General features: G+C 37.3%; 1 protein-coding gene across 1 annotated transcript in view; it reads left to right on the top strand.

Moving 5' to 3' along the window:
• Positions 1-16,674, top strand: part of SLC26A7 (solute carrier family 26 (anion exchanger), member 7) — a 55,779-nt gene extending 39,105 nt beyond the window's left edge. The window contains exons 11-18 of the mRNA XM_009075220.1: positions 122-228; positions 2,395-2,461; positions 7,393-7,530; positions 9,246-9,294; positions 12,138-12,238; positions 14,406-14,460; positions 14,550-14,653; positions 16,639-16,674. Of these exons, the coding sequence (XP_009073468.1) occupies positions 122-228; positions 2,395-2,461; positions 7,393-7,530; positions 9,246-9,294; positions 12,138-12,238; positions 14,406-14,460; positions 14,550-14,653; positions 16,639-16,674 (657 nt within the window). The remainder of the gene's footprint in view (positions 1-121; positions 229-2,394; positions 2,462-7,392; positions 7,531-9,245; positions 9,295-12,137; positions 12,239-14,405; positions 14,461-14,549; positions 14,654-16,638) is intronic.
• The last annotated feature ends 2,164 nt before the right edge of the window (positions 16,675-18,838 follow it).

Raw genomic sequence — 18,838 nt, 5'->3', positions numbered from 1 at the left:
GATCCAAACGTTCACATCTGAGAAAACATCTTAGTTTTAAAAATCTTTGTTACTGATTCATAAAATACACATAGCTATAAAATTTAAAACTAATCACCTCTTTTTGATTCCCTCCTCAAAGAGCATATGGGTTAGTACCTACGTGTTTACGATATGCTTTGCTGCTAATGTGGGACTGTTGTACGGCGTTGTCTGCACTATAGTAATTGTGATTTTTCGCTTTCCCAGGTAAGAAACAATTTACTGAAATGTTCTACTAGCACATTGTTATGCATTCTTTCTGCATATTGATTCACAGCCAGGATAGACATACACTATACTAAATTTAACAACTAAACTTCAGGTTTTTAGTGGCAGAAAATTGCAAGAAAATTCAAAGGAAAAAGTCACACCTGCACATTTATCGTAGACCAAGGATCTCTAAAACATTTTATAAAATGGCATTGTGATTTCTCTTCTTATTACACATCTATATGATTCATGATGTGAAGGCAACACAACATCAACAGAAAGATTAATAATGTATTTTTTCCACTATATATTTATTTGCTCCTTGAGGAGAAAATGTGTCTGGCAAGCCTTATTAACTAGGTGCCTTTATTAACTCCTAAGTACTATATTGCACAGGAACTGATAATTGACATCTGCACTGCTAATATAGATTAATGGAATATAACTGCACAGCTGTTTTAACTTCTGATGAAAAGTACAAGTTTGGTGTACTAATTAGAAAAGACAGGACAAATAAACAAGAGCTAGCAGAATTTCATATATTATTTTGCTTATGTTATAATTGCTACTTTGGATCATGAATAAAAGGAAATACCAGCTGAAGTTCATGATTGATTTGTGCTACAGAATTAATTCACGGCTCACCAGTTGTGGAAATGACTTGCTGGTTGCATGTAGTTGCTTACATGAATGTTGAATTCCACTGAAATTATGCACTCCATAGACAGCTCGATTTAATGCTTGTTAAAGAATGGTGTTCACCATTTGTGCACAGCTCTGTTCTCATTGCAGAATCAGTGCAAAAATGATTCAAAATTACAAGGTAATTAAAAATTGTGAAAGATAGTTTCTGCTTGAATCAATCAGTACATTTGTGGTAACCTTCTGCTACTCAGAAAACTAAAATTTTGGTAATTTCTGCTAGTAAAGCAAAAGGCAAGATTTCCCGTTGTTTCTACCCTGGGCCTGGACATCGGAGGTTCTCCAACAGCAGAAAGGGAGTGATATCTGGTACAAAACAGCATGATCCTCTGTTGCCTGATCTAACAGAGACCTTAGTCTGAACCTGCACTAATTAAAGTAAATAAGACTCTACCCAGTAATTTCTTTGTTCTTCAGTCAAGCTGCACATGACTGTCGGTGCCATCTAAAGGCACTGGACAAGGTAGCAGCCTTAAAATCTGTACTGCACAGGCGAGGTAGCAAAAGAACATGCAGTAAGCCATGCAGTCATGAGCAAAAGTGTTAGCAGAAGTGAAGCAAGAAAAATACCATAGATTATTTATTGCAAAGTTTCTGTTCAGATGTCAGAGTATTGGATGTGGTATGTGTTATGTCTCAGAATGTATTAAAAACAGCAGCAGCTACAGCTTGATTTATGCAAAGATGAGGGAACAGCTGACTTTTGCAAGCCTCATTTAGCCAGTCCCAGTACTGCAAATACGCCTTGCACATTGACGCTTTTATTAAATGTTTGTATTCTGGGATTATTTCCATTGCCTAGCTTTAGGCACAGAACTCAGATGATAGCTAGTTTCATAGTCTTCTGCAGTTAAATGTGTTCCTGCAAATGACGTATCAAAGCAGAAGGTCCTACACTGAGCTGTCTTTCCAAGACAAATTTCTCTTTTCACTGACTGTGTAGAGGGCACAGGGATATTGGCCATTTCCATTTAAGTTCCCAATTTTGATAGCTAGAGTGCAATGTTCTGCTTCATCATACAGAGTTGTGTCAATTTTAATGACAAATAAAATGTCTTTATTTTTCATGAGTCACAGCCATTCAACATATTTTTCTCCCCTTTCCTTACAATATGATTTTGTAGGTAAAAAATACTAATTAAACCTCTTTACTTTTGAAGCTATAGATTATATATGAGCTACTTTGACTTGAGAAGAGCTCTCTGGCCAGCTGCAAAACAGTAATGAAACTGAAAATTAAAATTTTTGTCACCATATTTTCAAAGTGATATAGCACAATTTTGAAATGAGCTTTTTACTGTATCATTATCACAAAAAATACTCTATATGCATAAAAATAAGCACCGATTGTGTATTTTTACTTTAAACTTCTATGCTGTAATTTGGGATGTGTCTCTTCCTGGTTTTGTTCAAGACTACTAATGATTTGCATTACAGATTTTCTCTATGTATTGATTACAGAGCAAAGACACTGAATTTGAAAAATGTGAAAGAAGTGGAATATAAATACAAAGCAGAAGATAATAGTGTAAGTTGAATTTTTTTTTACTTTTTTTTTTTCACTTGGTGTGTTTCCCTAATTCATATTTGTTTATTTTCTCTAGCTGGTTACGTGGGTGCCAAGGGAACATTTTTATGATATGACCACTTGAAATCTAAAGCTGGTATGATATTAGAGAATCACAGAATATTCACAGTGGGAAGGGACCCATGAGGATCAATGAGTCCAGCTCTTGCCCCTGTACAGGACGTCCCTGAGAAGTACACCATGTGCCTGAGAGCATTGTGCAAACCAAACACTTCTTGTAGGGTTGGTGCTGTGACCACTTCCCTGGGGAGCTGTTCCAGTGCCCAACCACCCTCTGGGTGAAGAACCTTTTTCTAATACCTAACCTACACCTACCCTGACACAACTTAAGGCCATTCGTTTGGGTCTTGTCACTGGTTGCCAGAGAGAAGAGGTCAGTGCTTCCCTCTCCAATAAATAGTAAATACAAAACAAGTTGGCCATCAGAAATTGGAATATTTTCATGGTTCTGCTGATGGTCTGCAAAGTGAAGTTAGGCAAGTCCTCTTAGATAGATCTATCTTAGTTTATTTGCCATTTTAAGTTAGGAATTGCTCTTTGTAAAAGTTTTCTAATTCCTAAGTTTAAGAAAATCTCTTGTCAGGAATGGCATGGGCAATCTGGGCAGACAATCACTGTTTCTATATTCTTATCAGATTTCCTCAAGTCCTTTGATATTCTCATCATCCGCAATCTCCTTTCTGCCCCCTTTTCTGCCACCAGCCCCTTGTGACCGGACTGTCCCAGAGGACGCTGTGTGTGACTGGGCAAGGTGGGACAGCACCATGAAGCTGTCACAGACTGCTTCACACACCTTATCACTTTGTGCTCAAACAAGGGTACTCTCATGTGAAAAATGGATGGAAGAATATCTCCCAAAGATTGTGCTTTTAATATTTGGCTTCTTGCATACTTAAACCTATCAGTCAGATTCTTTTGATTATTTTCATTGCAATTATCATCAAACTTGCTTGTGGTTAGGCCTATGGTAAGAAGAGAAGGGTAATGACCCAGAGATGTGAACTCCCTCCTCTGAGATGAAATCGTAGGTCAGCAGCCAAGAGAGAAGTAGAACCATGTGTCCTTTCAGCACAGAGCCCCATCACTAGGACATTCTGCCCACTCCACCGTGGCAGTTTCTACTATGGCCTTTTTCCTTTCCTAATATAAGACCCTTATGAAGGGTCTTATGTATCAGTAAGCCACAGGGTCAGCAGTTATTACCTTACCATTAAGAAGCTTTTCTTGAAAGAATTTATTATTTCTGGCAAATATCTTCCATCAGAGCTATCCTGGGCTCAAAATCTTGACTTTCAGGGGCTCAGGGGTATTTACTGTTTCAGCATACTGAACAATGCTGGAATGTGAAAGGTGCATAAGAATAGGAAGGACTCTGAAATGTGAATTAAAACCACTTCTGTTGAGGCTGGCCCAGCTGTCAATTAGTATTGCACTTTTCATTCTTAAGAGGAACTTTGGAGTAACATCGCCAGAGTGGGTAACCAAAATTTGACTTGCCTGCTTTTTCATATCAGTTCATAAAGTGTTTTGTACAAAACCCAATATATTTTCTTAAGCTTACTGCTCCTCTGCTTCTTTCCCTCTTAATCATTAAGATTAATGCCAGTAACCTAGTAATAACATACTGGTGTCTGCAGACAGTGGGGAAAATAACCTTTTGTTAAGGAAGCAAATTGCTCAAGAGCTTATTACACAAAACAAAGAAGGAAAATATTTTTAAGATTGAGAAAAATGCCTTTAATTGAATTTAGAGTCACTGGGTTACAGCAGGCATTTAGGGTAATTTTAAATGTATGAATGCTAGACTGATCCAAGTTCCCCTGTTAAATAACAGCTTAGACATAAACAACGGTACTTTTAAACATGAAAATATGCAAGTTTAATGATCTACCCTGCCATTAAGGTCTGTGGATATGTAGGGGTTATTTCATCAATAAGAGAAAAGACACTTTAATGTGGAAAAAATCAAAGGGTATTTAGAACCTTATGTGAAACACATTGCATCACAGACATTCACTTAAACTGAACTCTTACCCAAGCATAGATGATGCTGTGGAGAGTGCATGGGGCAATTGTCCATATCCTTCTAAGTGATGGCAAGGACAGGCCACTTGAGATCACTTTCCTGCTTTCTTAGCAAGTACACAACAAAGAGGAAGTCCATTTTTCTCAGAACAGTTCTTATTAAGAAACAAGCTAGAACCAAACCAGAGGCAGGAAAAACTGAGTCAAATTGTGCACAGTTGATCTTGCCCATTCTGGAAAAAAAATATACCTAAGCCTGCAATCTGATTGATCTGACCTTATGATTTGAGCATTTCAAGTTTTCCACCTTGTATTTTTGGAAGCTAATTCGCCTCTTGATCATCACAGGCTTTGATCTTAGCACATCAGTCTCCTTTTTTCTTAGTTTTCAACTTCTACTTTGTCAGTTCTGCAATGGCACTGAAGTACCCACTTGTCTCTACATCAAGCAGTGTATAGCATTGTTCTTACAGGAATCTGTGGGATGGCAGAGTATTTCTTCGTTCAAGCATGTATTGCCCTCTGTTCTTTTAGAGATTTCTTTCATATAAACTGAGACATTTTAACTGCCAGTTAAGCTTTGCCACTTGCTTGCCTTAGGTATGTTGGTGATGCGATATTTACCACAATCACATTCACAGGTAAATTGCACAAGATCCCTATGCATTGTCTAGGGTTCTTTGCCTCAGTTTGGGATGCTTGAAATGTTTCCTTTGTATGATCGTTGTGGTGGTGGTGTCCGAGAGATGTCTGGTTCCCAGAAGTTTGAACAGCAGTCTACAGTAAAGAGATAGTTTATGTGGCTTGTGGTGAAGATTTCCATTCCTGTCTATTGGGAAAACTGCATATCTTCAACGCAATCCCAAACTTTTTTTGACTACTTAAAAAATGGTCTGTGTCAGCTTCACTTGTGCCTGAGTGTGACCTTGTCAAATGTCTCTGATTTTTGTTAGGAAGAAGAGAGGCTTTTTAAACCTATATTTGATTGCAAATTCTTGAGTTTTACATCCATTGGCACAAGTAGTTCATTTTTCAGAGCTGATGCTCACATAAGTCATCTAATATATTTCAGTAGTAAATTGATATTTTCTGTATCCAGACCCCTTTTTGCACTTAGTGATAGGATACTTTATTGCATATAGCACTTTTGTGGACTGAAATCCTTTTGTAGAGCTTCTCCAAATCAGATCTGTTGATCTGCCCTCACAGTCTGCTGCTGACCTGCTGACGTGTTATCAACTGCAGTGTTTACTAATTACAATCAGCAAAATGGTGTCTCTCATGCTGTATTAATTCTTCCAAATGGGCAGTTTTTTATGAGCCTGTTGAAGCTGACACTCAGTGCACCATGTTTTGCATGTGAAAATGCCTAGTGGGAATCACTACTGTGCAATGTTCAGGTGGTGTGTTCAAGGATCTTATTTTCATCTGGCCTGGAAGGAGAATGCTCTGAACTTCCACATGGAACCTAGAGATCACCAGCTTCCATAGAAGAGTTTCCTGAAAGGCAAATTAATCCTAAGACTTTATTTGCAACTGGTGCTTATGAGCAGAGGTATTGTGGCTATTTAGGATTCTCTAGCTGCATGCTCACTTGTCAGGTGAAAAAAATTCTACTGAAAATATTGGTTACTTTTACAGGCCATGCATGATCCTGTCTATTCCTTTTTACAACACTAGATGTGTAAAAACTAATACTTCCTTCTTGGAATATACATGAAGAACTTTTTAAGAAGATGTAGTATCTTTTACTAGATCAAATAGTACAAGTGGAAAACATAGAAGACCCTAACAATCAATAGACTTTTCCTCAAGTCTGAAATAGAAGTAGCAGAAATCAAAGCAGCTCTGCTCCACATTGTATTTGACCTGTCTCAAATCTTTATTTCCTAAGGAAAAGAGAGTAATTGTTCATAGCCTGTGGAAAATTGAGTGTTCAGTAGAATTAGGTTAACTCACCTCCTACAAAACCAGTATTTGAGCATGCGATTTCTGATAGCCATATATTTATATATAAATATTAATTTTATTACTGGCTTTTGAAGGTGTTTTATAAGTACACCTTGAGAGTGAGAGAAATTGCACTTGTTTCGTGCAAAATTCTCCCCACTGGTAGCTGGGAATTTCTGACCTATATCTGATGTCCTTCCAAAATTGTTCTCCTGTGTAACATCTATGTTTTAAGCTACACAGGCTGATTGAAGGTACTGGTAAACTCGTTGAAACTTATTCAATGAAGTGCAGAGGCAGGATCAAGGGCAACTGATGGTTCTTATGTAGATTTTTTGTTGTGTTGGTTGTAGATATGTGCTGGTAAAGTTTTAAATGTGTCACTCAAGCTTGCTCTGGATCTATTAAGAATTTCCATGGAGAAATATTTCTGTAATAAATTAATCTTCAGATGACCAAGATGAATATTACCAGCTTTCCCCAAACTACCTGCAGTGTTTCTCCCAAAGCTTTGGGTACTTTTTATGAAGCATGTGCTTATCTAATAAATATACAAATGTTGTTTTGTCTGTGTTTGGGGATCATACCAGCTGAAATAGTGCTGTTATTAATTGTCAGATAATAGTTCTTAGTATTATGCATCATAATGAATATGCTTTTTCTTTCATGTTAACTTCAATTAAAGATACTTTTCTTTATGTATTACTTATCTTTCCATTCTTAATTTAGTTGTGTGTGAAGGCTGATCAAGAGAGTTATCATTAAACCATTCTCACATTCCAAAGCTCCTTTTAGGTTAATTTATAGGAATCTTCTGGATTTTTAAAGAAACAGGTTTGGGTTTTAATCTTCAAACCCAAGATAAACTTTTCAGCATTGTTTCTTTCATTCCACAGGAATCATTAAAACAGGTAAAGATAGTTTCAGTCAACAACCCATTGGTCTTTCTGAATGCCAGGAAGTTTCACGCTGACCTGATAAAGATAATCCAGAAGGATAGCATAAGCAGCCAGGTATGTGAAGATGTAAATGAGGTAGGACATGCTATATGCTTTGGTAATCATGGTGACTGTATTTGCTTTCCTTGCATTTCTTAGAGAACGCAATCAGATCCTGAAACATGTAAAAATGTAATATTGCAAATGGTTCCTTTAGAATAAAATTAATCCTAATCTTAATCAGATTGAATATGGGTTATTTTCTTATTATTACTTGAAAATATCTCTATTATTTCTGTTTATGATCCTGTAAGAGGCATTAAAACACTGATTCAAAACCTTTCAAAATTTATGGAAGAATTTACATAACCTCAGATGATATAAGGTTCAGATTTTAGAAAGACAGTAAGTAGCTACAAACCTGCTTGAATAAGATGAGATTTTTTTTTTCTGGAAATGAATCCATGAGAGATAGGCGTTTCATTTCTAAGTATTTCTAATTCTTGGAGAATTAGGAAGAAGGTACAAACTGTCTGATTTTTTTCTCAGCAGTACTGTTTCTTGTTTGCACTGACTATATTGGAAAAATAAACAGTATATAAATGATATATAACATGGCTTTTGAGAAATCCCCATAAGTACAGTATTTTCCAAGTTTATCTGCACATAACTACTGCAACTTACTGCAACACTCCCTAAAAGAGGAAAAAAATATTTTTATCAGTACAATGAAGACTTTCCAATACTATAGATTGCTTACTGTAGGCAGTTTCATTCAGTTTAGCAAATTGTGCTGAGAAAATCACAACCATGTCTTAGATGGGTTGTCAAGACAGTGCTCAGCAATATCTGTCTGCCGCCTCTGCTGTCCCTTGCCAAAGACTTGTGATACCCATATGCACTTTGATGGGTGGTTTTAACTTGTTGTTCAGAAAGTCAGCTCAGAAAGTGTGGTGCTTTTTTTCCTTGGTTCTGCTACGCTAACTGCTTGGATCAATATGATAACAAACTTTCAAATGGAGAAATCACTTAGGAATTGCATGGGATTAATTTATGAGTTAATTTAATAATTTTAGTAAGTTAATTTAATAAGTTAATTTATACATTACTTAGGAGGAAGATTTTATCCTTTGTGTCTTCTGTGAGGTACTCAACAGTACAGCTGCCTGAAATACTGTGCATATAATTTTTGCATGGAACAAATGTCTTTCTGTAGCACATAATGGATGTGAAAGAAGTGCAGTTCTGATTTTGTTTTATGGATTTAACTCATATTTCTACTGAGAACTTAACAGGCATATTGAAATAATTATTAAAAAAATTCTCCATAGAAAGGTGATTCTTTAATAAATTTACATGTCCAAAATGTTCTTACTAAAATATTAGCATAGCAGATGAAATTGCAACAAGTAGAAAATGAAACTAAAGTTAATCTTATAAAGACACTGGCTAGAATTTTTCTGTTCAAGAATGTCTTTCCCATCTTTTGACTGCTTCTTAACCATCCCCTGCTTCCCCGAAAGCATTGTGTCCAAAATATGCTTTATAGTGGAGCCAAACATGGCAGAGGTTGAGTCAGCTAAAAAGAAAAGCAAAATATCACTTTGAGTATGTATCTCAGTACTCTTCTAAAGTTATACCAGAAAATATAACATATCCAATAGACAGTTGCATGGAACATGATTTTTGAGAGAATGAGTTAACTTTGATATTGAGAAACAGAATTCTTACGTATTGCAGTGATTTTATCTGTTACTGTATGCTGGACTAGTTTTCCTTGGTATGTTAATAGTCTGTTGGTTTTATTTCAGTGTGAGCAGAACACATTGCTCTGTTCATTTTCCAATGGAAGTTGTCATGGTGAGTTTATTATCTATCAATTATATTAAAACCAAGATGGATGAAAGTGTGCAAAATGGTTTCACATTATTCTGTGTATTTCTAGGTGAACTTAAAATGTATGGAAACTAATATTTTTAGACCAAACATTCAGTGAAGCATGAATGCTAAACAGTGTTAAATTCTGTTAAACTTGGCCTAATGGGCCCTGTTTTTTTCTGGTTTTGACTGACTTTTTAAAATTTCAAAATACCTTTTCTGCGGGAGTGGAAGCTTCTAGTGGAAGATTCATTGCCCATGGCAGGGGGGTTGGAACTAGATAATCTTTAAGGTCCTCTCTGAATTAAACCATTCTATGATACTATGTTTCTGTGGGTCCCTGCTTATTTCACAGGAACAACTGTGTGCATAATAAGACAGGTATACAGTGAAGGGAAACACTTCCTGCATTGCTGCCTGGACTGATATTCAGACCAGGCTGAAGAGGATGTTTTGCTAAGCATTGGTATTGTTTTTTTGCATTCAGAGAGTTGACTATTAGTGTGGAAAAGTAAAAATAAGGTAAGATTAGAAGCATGTTAAATCTTTGTGATCTTTAAACCGTATAGGAGAAAATCTCAGAAAATGTCAACTGAATTATTAGTGGCATGATGGCCACCAGTATTGTACAGTATATCAGTACAGTATAAAATAAAGAAAAAACCCTGGAAGTTTGCCTTCAATTAAGGATTAAACAGGATAATTCCATTCTTCCCATGTTTTATAATGCTTAAATCAAACCAGAGTACATACATTCATCCCCTATGAGGACATACTGAGGAAGCTGGGGCTGTTCAGCCTGGAGAAGAGAAGACTGCTTGGAGACCTCATAGCAAGTTTTCAATATCTGAAGGGGCTACAAGGGAGCTGGAGAGGGACTCTTTGTTAGGAACTGCAGTGACAGGACAAAGGGTAATGGATTCAGACTGAAGGAGAGGAAGTCTAGGTTAGATGTGAGAAAAACGTTTTTTACTATAAGGGTGGTGAGACATTGGAACAGGTTGCCCAGGAGTGGTTGTCCTGACCCTGGCAGTGTTCAGAGCCAGGTTGGATGAGGCCTTGAGCAACCTGGTCTAGTGAGGAGGTGTCCCTGTCCATGGCAGGGAGGGTTGGGACTAGGTGATCTGTAAGGTCCATTCCAGCCCTTAAAGTCTATGATTCTATGAATCTATGATTGCATGGAAGATCTGCAGCAATCTTTTTCAGGAGGTGCTTTATATGCATGACTTCATTGTGGATAGAATTAAAACACTGTTTATTTTAAATGCTTATAGGCATTAAGGCCACAGTAGAGAATCTGATTTGGAGGCTGTTGTCTGAATGTTTGCCTTTCTTAACTAGACTCATGATATTTTTATGATACTACAGTGTTTAGTTTACTTGGGGTTGACAGTGCTTTGCTGTAACATAGCAACCTATGATAATGGCTATTGAGGACTATATTGTACTGTATTGACTATACTGTGAAATAGTATGTATGAGAAGATCTTGCCAGTACATATTTCAGTCATCTTTTAGATAAACTGGTTTTTCATGTTACAGCAGTGACAGCACAAGACCTTTTGTCTGAAAGCTGAAGTCCTGCCTTGAGGACTTAAATGCTCTGCTGTTACTTGTACCAATTAGCCTATGGTGACTCTTTGTGGGGTCTTTAAAATAAAAAGCAGGGAGAAAAAAATCCCTATAAAGAGAAAAAGAAAATGTGGAGCTTAAATTTTCAGGAAGGCAGGGAACAGGAGGACACAATCCTTAATCCTTATAGCGGTTGTTCTGGAAATCATGGCAATTTACATCTTTGTCAGAATCTTTCCTTTCTCCCTTTGGGGAATATCATCTGTATCAGAACCAAATGAAACAGCTGCTGCTGCTCTTGCCACTGGTCCAAAGAGAGAGCAGGTCTGTACATAAGCCTACAGGTTAGAAGCCAGGCAGCCTCTACTGCAATGCAGGATGCAGTGGGGAATTATAACACTGAGCAGCCTAGCAGATCTCATAAATCCCTTCTGGGTTTCTATCACAGAAATATCAGGCAGGAGGTTACTTTTAAAATTCTGTATTTTTGTTTAGTATGTATCTATTATTGTACGTTGGACAGCACAAAGACAGTAAGTCTCTGGAGGTGCAAGTCCAAATGGCTCTGACTCTCAGGCTACTGTCAGAAAGGAATTACTACCATTATAAATCTGCATCATGGGGAAATTCTTAGTCCCCTCAAAAGTTTAAAATCTTTACCTCTGTTAAAATCTTTACCTCTGCTCTGGAAAAGACATTTAGCTTAACGCATGTTTATGTTCAGAATTCTTTCCTTTATCTTTTTCTCTCTTTTGAGTTGTGTGCATTATGATAACATTGAGCACAGAACAATGTAAAGAAGATGTGCATTATTTTCTAGTTTTCCCTTTATGAAAGCCAGGAATTACTTATCTATGTGCTAGTTCAGGATGCATTTAGAACAGTGTGTTTAGATTGAACACAAGATGACCTGTTGTTGAAGAATAAGACCTTTGCAAATCTTACCAACAGAATTTTTTTAGCCCACATCAATATGTAATAGTATATTAAAAAACTAACCAAACAAAAACCAGCACAGTAAAACCTTAGGAAAATGAAACACTCCACTTTACATATTTTTTCGTCCTTATGGGCAAATATGAAGATAAACCATTAACTTAATGTACCATTTGCTTGTCTGATACCCCAGTACATAGCAGTAAAATACTTATCGTGATAGTTTGGACTTTTTTTGTTGAGCTATCATTATTCTTATACACATTTCTTGACTATTCTCCCTGTTAATTAAAGTTTTTCGTTTATCAAATGTATAGGTGAGTCTGTGCAGTCATGTCACAGTGAGCGATGTGTTTTGATATTAGATTGCAGTGGACTGAATTTCTTTGACTACACTGGAGTCTCAATGCTTCTTCAGGTATTCATGACATCAGACAAATTCTGTATATGTTATAATTACACATAAGAGTAATTGGGTCCAACTACTAGTTAATTCACCTGTATCAGTGGATAAACATACCTCTCATGGGAAAGCCATTGGGAACACAGATTGGGTATTAAACTGCACTGTGTTTATAAAAAAAATTACATTAAGAATATTTCTAAATATTTTGGGTGACAGTGCACAAGTATGTAATTTGTATGCAATGAAGATGAGTTTATTAACTTTTTTTTTTCTTTTTAAATTTTAACATTGTTTTAGGTCATATTTGGCCCTGTCATGTTAGTTGCAGTGGAGCCATGTGTAGATTTACCCCTTTCAAATTTCAGTTTTCAATTCTGTGATGTCCTACTTTCTGCTGAGCCATTATTGTGGTGAATGGAACTAAACCCAGATGGCAGTGGTCAAACTGGCATTCCCCAGGGCCAGTACTGAGGCCAGTCCTGTTTATTCTTATTGTTTATCTTCATTGATGATTTGGATGAGGAGCTCGAGTGCACCATGACTCAGTTTGCAGATGACACCAAGTTGGGTGGGAGTGTTGATTTGCTGGAGGGCAGGAAGGCTCTCCAGAGGAACCTGGACAGGCTGGATTGATGAGCTGGGACCAATGGTATGAGGTTCAACAAGGCCAAGTGCTGAGTGCTGCACTGGGTCACAACAACCCCATGCAGTGTCACAGGCTGAGGGAAGTGTGGCTAGAAAGACATGGTTTAGCGGTGGACTTGGCAGTGCCAAGTTACTGTTTTGACTTGATGATCTTAAAGGTCCTTTCCAACCTAAACAATTCTATGATTTATGGTTTTGCATAATGGGCAGTTCTGTATAGTAGGTGAAAAGTTATACTCAAAAGCTGTTTCTTACATTTCCATTGCGTCTGGAATTTAAAAGTTGTGTAGTGAGTACAGAGTTAAGTGGGCATGCAAGCTTTGGTTTGCATAGTTTTTCTGAATAAGATAGAAGACTAGATTTGAACTTGGGTCTCAGCCCAAGAACTTTTCTTATTCTAACCATTTTCTCAATTTTCTGCAGTGATTGTACAGTGAAGTAAGTGTTACCTTAAAAAATTCAAATTAAAACTACACATATAGCTAGGAATATAATAAAAAAGAAAACTTGAAATATAATGTTAGTGGGTGTTAATCTTTATTATGTATCCCTTCAAAATACAGGAACATTCAATAAAGTATTAATTTAAAAAAATTGTCAATCTGATTTCCAAAAGAACTGAGAGACCTCCAAGCTACAAATTATGTCAAAGAAGTATTTGATGAATTAGTGAGATGTAAGTCTGGTGTGGGCTGTGAAATGCACGGGTTGTAAGTGCAGCCTCTGGAGGAATGGCTGGTCTAAACCCAGGTTACTCAGATTGAAACACACTCAGTGTGTCCTTGTTGTTACACTCCTTCCCAAAGTATCATCACTGATGCCAGAGATGAGGAATTTTTAGTCTGAGTAAGGCTTTTGGCTTATTTTATAAAATAGGGTATTCTGATGTGGTTATCACCAAATCTCTTCCCTCAGAATTTTTCCCCTTTACATGGATTATTTAAACATTTTTGAATCAGGATCTGTTTGGATATTCTTCATTTGGCAGAAAAAGGCCCTACTCTGGTTTTAGAGTTCTTTTCTTTTTTTGTAAAAACTTTACATCTTATGCAATATTTGGTCTCTGTGGAGTTGTCCATTTTCAAAGAAAGAATAAAGAACAACTTACTGCAGAATGTAGCATGATGGCTATGGTGTTTTTCTGATAGACTGCTGAAGTCTCAAAGTTTCAAACTTTGTGGACTGCTAGTCCACACAGTCCACAGACTTTCATATGGAGAGGAGATGGGAAAATACGCTGGAAAAGGAGAACTGAAAATAACGCACACCCCCAAAATATATTAAAGAGATGCCAAATTGTTAATCGGATTCTGTTTTAATTCTCAGTGGAGCTGTAGAGTACTGCGAGAGGATAGGAAATCAGCCTGGGTTGGTGGTGTTTACATTATGGAAGGGCTCGCTCTGGTGGCTGCTGGCAGTACAGCTGCCACCGCAGCTCTCTGGCTACCTTGGATATGGGCTTTATGTGTATTTATTCTCTGTTGGTATTTTAAACAGTTTTTTTCTTTTACATTTCATATTTTCACACATATAGATTTACATGGACTGTAAAAACAGACACATCGAAGTGTTGCTAGCACACTGCAAAGGCAAGTATCAGCTTACAGCAAAAATTTTAATTTGATGGTTTATATAGCCCCACTACCTTATCAGTGCTCATGTGTTTGTTTTATTGCAGCTTCCTTGATAAAAGCAATGCAGTACGGGGGAAATCTCGAATCTGAAAATCCTGTCTTCTTTGAATCCATTTCTTCAGCAATTGATGCCATTCAAATTCACAGGGTAAGTTTTACAACAGGGGTAGGTAAAGTCTGGAGCCTTTTTGGATGCTCACAGTAATTTGTTGAAAGCATGAGAAGGTCTTATTTTCCTAGTGAAACCTTTTTGTAGAAATTTTATCTGTCTATTCTCTACAACTGGTCCTCAGCCTCAGGAATGCAGTTCTCCATTATTTTTTCTGCTAGCACTCTATTCCTGTCACCATCTCTCCTTTCACAACTTCTCAATCTTCAATGCTACATCCAGATGTGCTGTGTTCTAGTGCCTTAATCTGGGCATATTCTCCACTGGAAAACCTTATTTCATCTAGAAATACCTAGCACAGCCTCTTGAAGAGGCAAATTTACTCACACCCAATTCTGAAACTACATTTCTCAGTTTCTCAGCCTGAGTTGCTTGAAGCTACTTCACATAGCACCATATTGGTCTGACTGAAATGTTCCTGGATCCCTAGCAAGTTTGTTTTGAGCTAGTAAGCTTGTCTCATGCACTGTACTGTGTTGGCTCACTGGTGGAAACAAGGGACAGGAGTTGCATGAGGTGGAAGAGAGACCTAGAGGGAGAAGGAAGGCTTGGCTCAGAAACTGAGGCTTGAGGCTTGAACATGCATTGGCTCAAAGATGTATTTACTCACTCACTGATTCTTGCATTCCTTGTTAAAACGATTGTAAACCTGGGGTTTCCTCATGAACTATGTGATCCTTTTCCACTGTAACACCAGTGTGACTGACAGTGCGTAACAAGTAATATACCTTCCCATGGCTTTATTTATGATTCTAAACATGGCTAGAGCTTGGCTCAGAGCCTTCTCCAAGAGCCATTAAACTCTTCATGAGCTGCGGTTTTGTTGTTTGGTTTTTTTCTTCACTTTGTATTTTACTAATTAGAGTTGCCCATGGACAAAAACCACTTTCCATTGATTTATCCAGATCAAGGTGAGTTGGCACAGTTAGCCTAGTGGATTGACCAGAAAAATGTTCTCTTCAGAGCTTTGCAACATTTTTCTTTTTGTTGCCCTGCAAAAAATAATTTACTGGAATGGTAACTGCAGGGCAAAAATAACAGGAATGGCTATTGTATATTTTGTCTGGGACTGATTAGATGAATTAGGATGATTATTGTGTTATAAAATGTCTACATTTTTAATTGACATTAATTAACCTTCCTAACATTCTTGTAAGATAGTTATGTACTAGCATTCCCATTTTATGAAAATGGTCACACATTCCTGCCAGAGCTGCTAGGCAAATCATGCCTCTGAATAGTGGCTTAGTGGTTTAGTCTGAAAGTCTTGCACGCAGCCTCAAACTTTAAATGTAATTATGAACAGTGTATATATGCTCCTGCTGCTTCTTCAGAGTATTCAAAGTATGTGTTTTGGGGTTTTTTTGTGTGTGTTCATTGCATCCAATACCTGAAGATGGACAGGAGTAAAAAGGCAGGGTAACTGCAATAGCAGCACCACCCTGTAATTCTATTTATGTACTCCTCCCACATCTTTTTAAGATGCTGAGATCAGTGGGACTTTTGAGTGTTTACATGAAGGAAAAATGGCAGATAATATAGCACAGGATAAAAAAGAATAGGAGAAAGGAGGTGAAGACTAACAGAAAGCGATTCATTCTGATTTGCATTTCAGCTTTTCCCTGTACCCCTAGCAGAAAATAGTCTTTTACTCTCAGAAAGTTAGGGACAAGAGGGCTTTGTGGTTCACTTTCATCTCTGCTGCTGTTCAGAAACGCAAAGGAGTTCTTATCTATATCTTCCAATGATAATGTCGTGTAATTCTCATTTCCATGTTTATAAACTGATAAGGAACTTGTATGTTGCTCTATGCAGTTCATCCTAATCAAAACTAACTTAGAAATACTAGCCTTTGTAATGGTGGCATTTTCAAGCTAGCACTCCTTCAACTGCTAACTTTGCATTTTATTCTAGGAAAACATTATAATACTTTTTTCTTTTTTTTCCTGTTTCTCCCAATTTAGAATTACAGCAAGTTCAGTGAACAGAGTGAAGTGTGATGTCAACCCATTGAGTATGGCTAGTTTCATCTGCTCGTATTCAGAATGAACTACACCATGGTTTCTCCTTAGCTTTTTTTCCAGTGGATCTCATAAATGATCTTTTGTATGCTATATTTAGTATATTCAGTTGTGACAGATCTGCCATTCAGAAAGAAAATCTTACAGCTGTCAATACTCAGAGAATGTTCATGCAATTGTTCTATAGTGGTTTTATATATTTTTATATACATTTAGATACAAATTATTAGAAGCAGGCATGACTGTGTTTACCAGTGAGGTATATTCTTTTAGATATCTTCTATTGTAACATTAGTTGTAATATGCATCCCTAGTTTTGTGTATGGAATAGAGACATTATGAATTCTTAAAAGAATATAATTGATACAGTATATGCAGAAAGCCATAGACCAATGCATACTGTTTCTAATGGCTTTACTTGCCTTTTCTTCTGTTCAAGACAGCAATTTGCAGTAACAGCATCATACTGCTGCTATCACATGCTTCCATTTTTTGTACTTGGTTTTGTATGCTTTTTAATGCCTGCCAAGGTCAATGGGAGAACTGTATATGCAGAGAAGGCAGATGCATGTTGACTAAGTGCACTGGATTGTCTCCCCCTCTAGTAGTTGTCATGAGTTATTATTATGGTTTGCAACATTTTCAAAGCCACAGGTATTTTTTAGCTCAGACTGAAGAGGAAAAACTGGTAATATTTTTCCAAAACTTGTTTCCAGCATAGAGTAGTCTTCATTTCCAGTTTGAGCTGTGGTTTGTTTGTGTCGAAATCTTCAGCTGTGGCAGCTGAGAGGTGACAGTGGAGAGACACATAAGGTGTATGCCACATTTCAGCCCCAATCCTGATGTACAGTTCTGTGTGCAAGCACACAAAGTGTGTGGAGGAATTCACAGGTTGAGTATTTAGTTTGTATTTATAGATTGTCAGCAACCATATTGTCACATCGGTATCATGTTATATGGCAACATATTGCAGCCTTCCAGTACCTGAAGGGAGTCTATAAGAAACAAGGAGAGAGACTATTTACAAAAGCATGTAGTGACAGGACAAGGGGGAGTGGCTTCAAACTAAAAATAGCAGGTTTAGGTTAGATATTAGAAAGGAATTAATTACTGTGAGGGTGGTGAGGCACTGGAACAGTTTGCTCAGAAGTTGTGGATCCCCCATCCCTGGAACTGTTCAAGGACAGGTTGGATGGAGCTCTGAGCGACCTGGTCTAATGAAAGGTGTCCCTGCCCATGGCAGAGGGGTTGGAACTAGATGATCTTTAAGGTCCCTTCCAACCCAGGCCATTCTATGATTCTATGTGTAACATTTTTCCTCTTGCCTTTGTTGCCATGCATCAACACCAGCAGTAAAATGTGAGTTGAGCAAACAAACCCAATCAACAAAATAAACCAAACAATCAAAACATGAGAAAGCAATGGAAGGATGAGGAAGCAGAATTTTTTTCTCACTTACTTAAAAAATCGATGGAAGCTCAAAGGTAAAAGAATATGGCACAGCCATAAGCACTTAGCACTACGGAGAGGAGGGAGAAGTACAAGAGTGCTTTGTGTATCTGGAGGTTATAGGCAAAATCTAGTGCTAAGTGTTCTGTTTTCAGCAGCAGTTACATATGTAAGCTTGTCTGGACCCTCCTTGCTCTGTCTGCCCAAAGCAACTAACTGTCCATGGAAGACGAGGTGGCTTGTGAAGTGACCTTCTCATCTCTGCATAGTTGTGTTAAGGCATTGATAAGCTTTTCTTCTGGTCTTAGTAATTCTACACTACTAGATGACAATGGGAGACAGCTGTGGGGGGTTTTTCCTCTTTCACTTGGAGTTGTTCCCCACTTTGTCCCACAGATGACCAGAAAAGTTCTGTACATGTTCTTCTGAGGCTGCTTTCATAATTACTATGCAAAAGGTTGATAAGTAACTGTGAGAAGATCATTATACACAGGAGAAATAAATTCTGTTCATTGTCCCAAGCACATTAACTTCAGATGCTGTAGTTGATTGCAAATGACTCATTACATCCTTGGACTCAGTAACAGGCTATAACATTTGATTAATAATTTCCTCAAACAGTTTTAGTAATTTATTAACACTTTAGAAACTATTTACAATGTACTTTAATTGTAGAAACATCGATTTTATGTCA

The sequence above is a fragment of the Acanthisitta chloris genome, unplaced genomic scaffold, assembly GCF_000695815.1.
Source record: "Acanthisitta chloris isolate BGI_N310 unplaced genomic scaffold, ASM69581v1 scaffold4085, whole genome shotgun sequence".
NCBI classification, from domain to species: domain Eukaryota; kingdom Metazoa; phylum Chordata; class Aves; order Passeriformes; family Acanthisittidae; genus Acanthisitta; species Acanthisitta chloris.
This window is presented reverse-complemented; position numbering and strand designations above follow the sequence as displayed.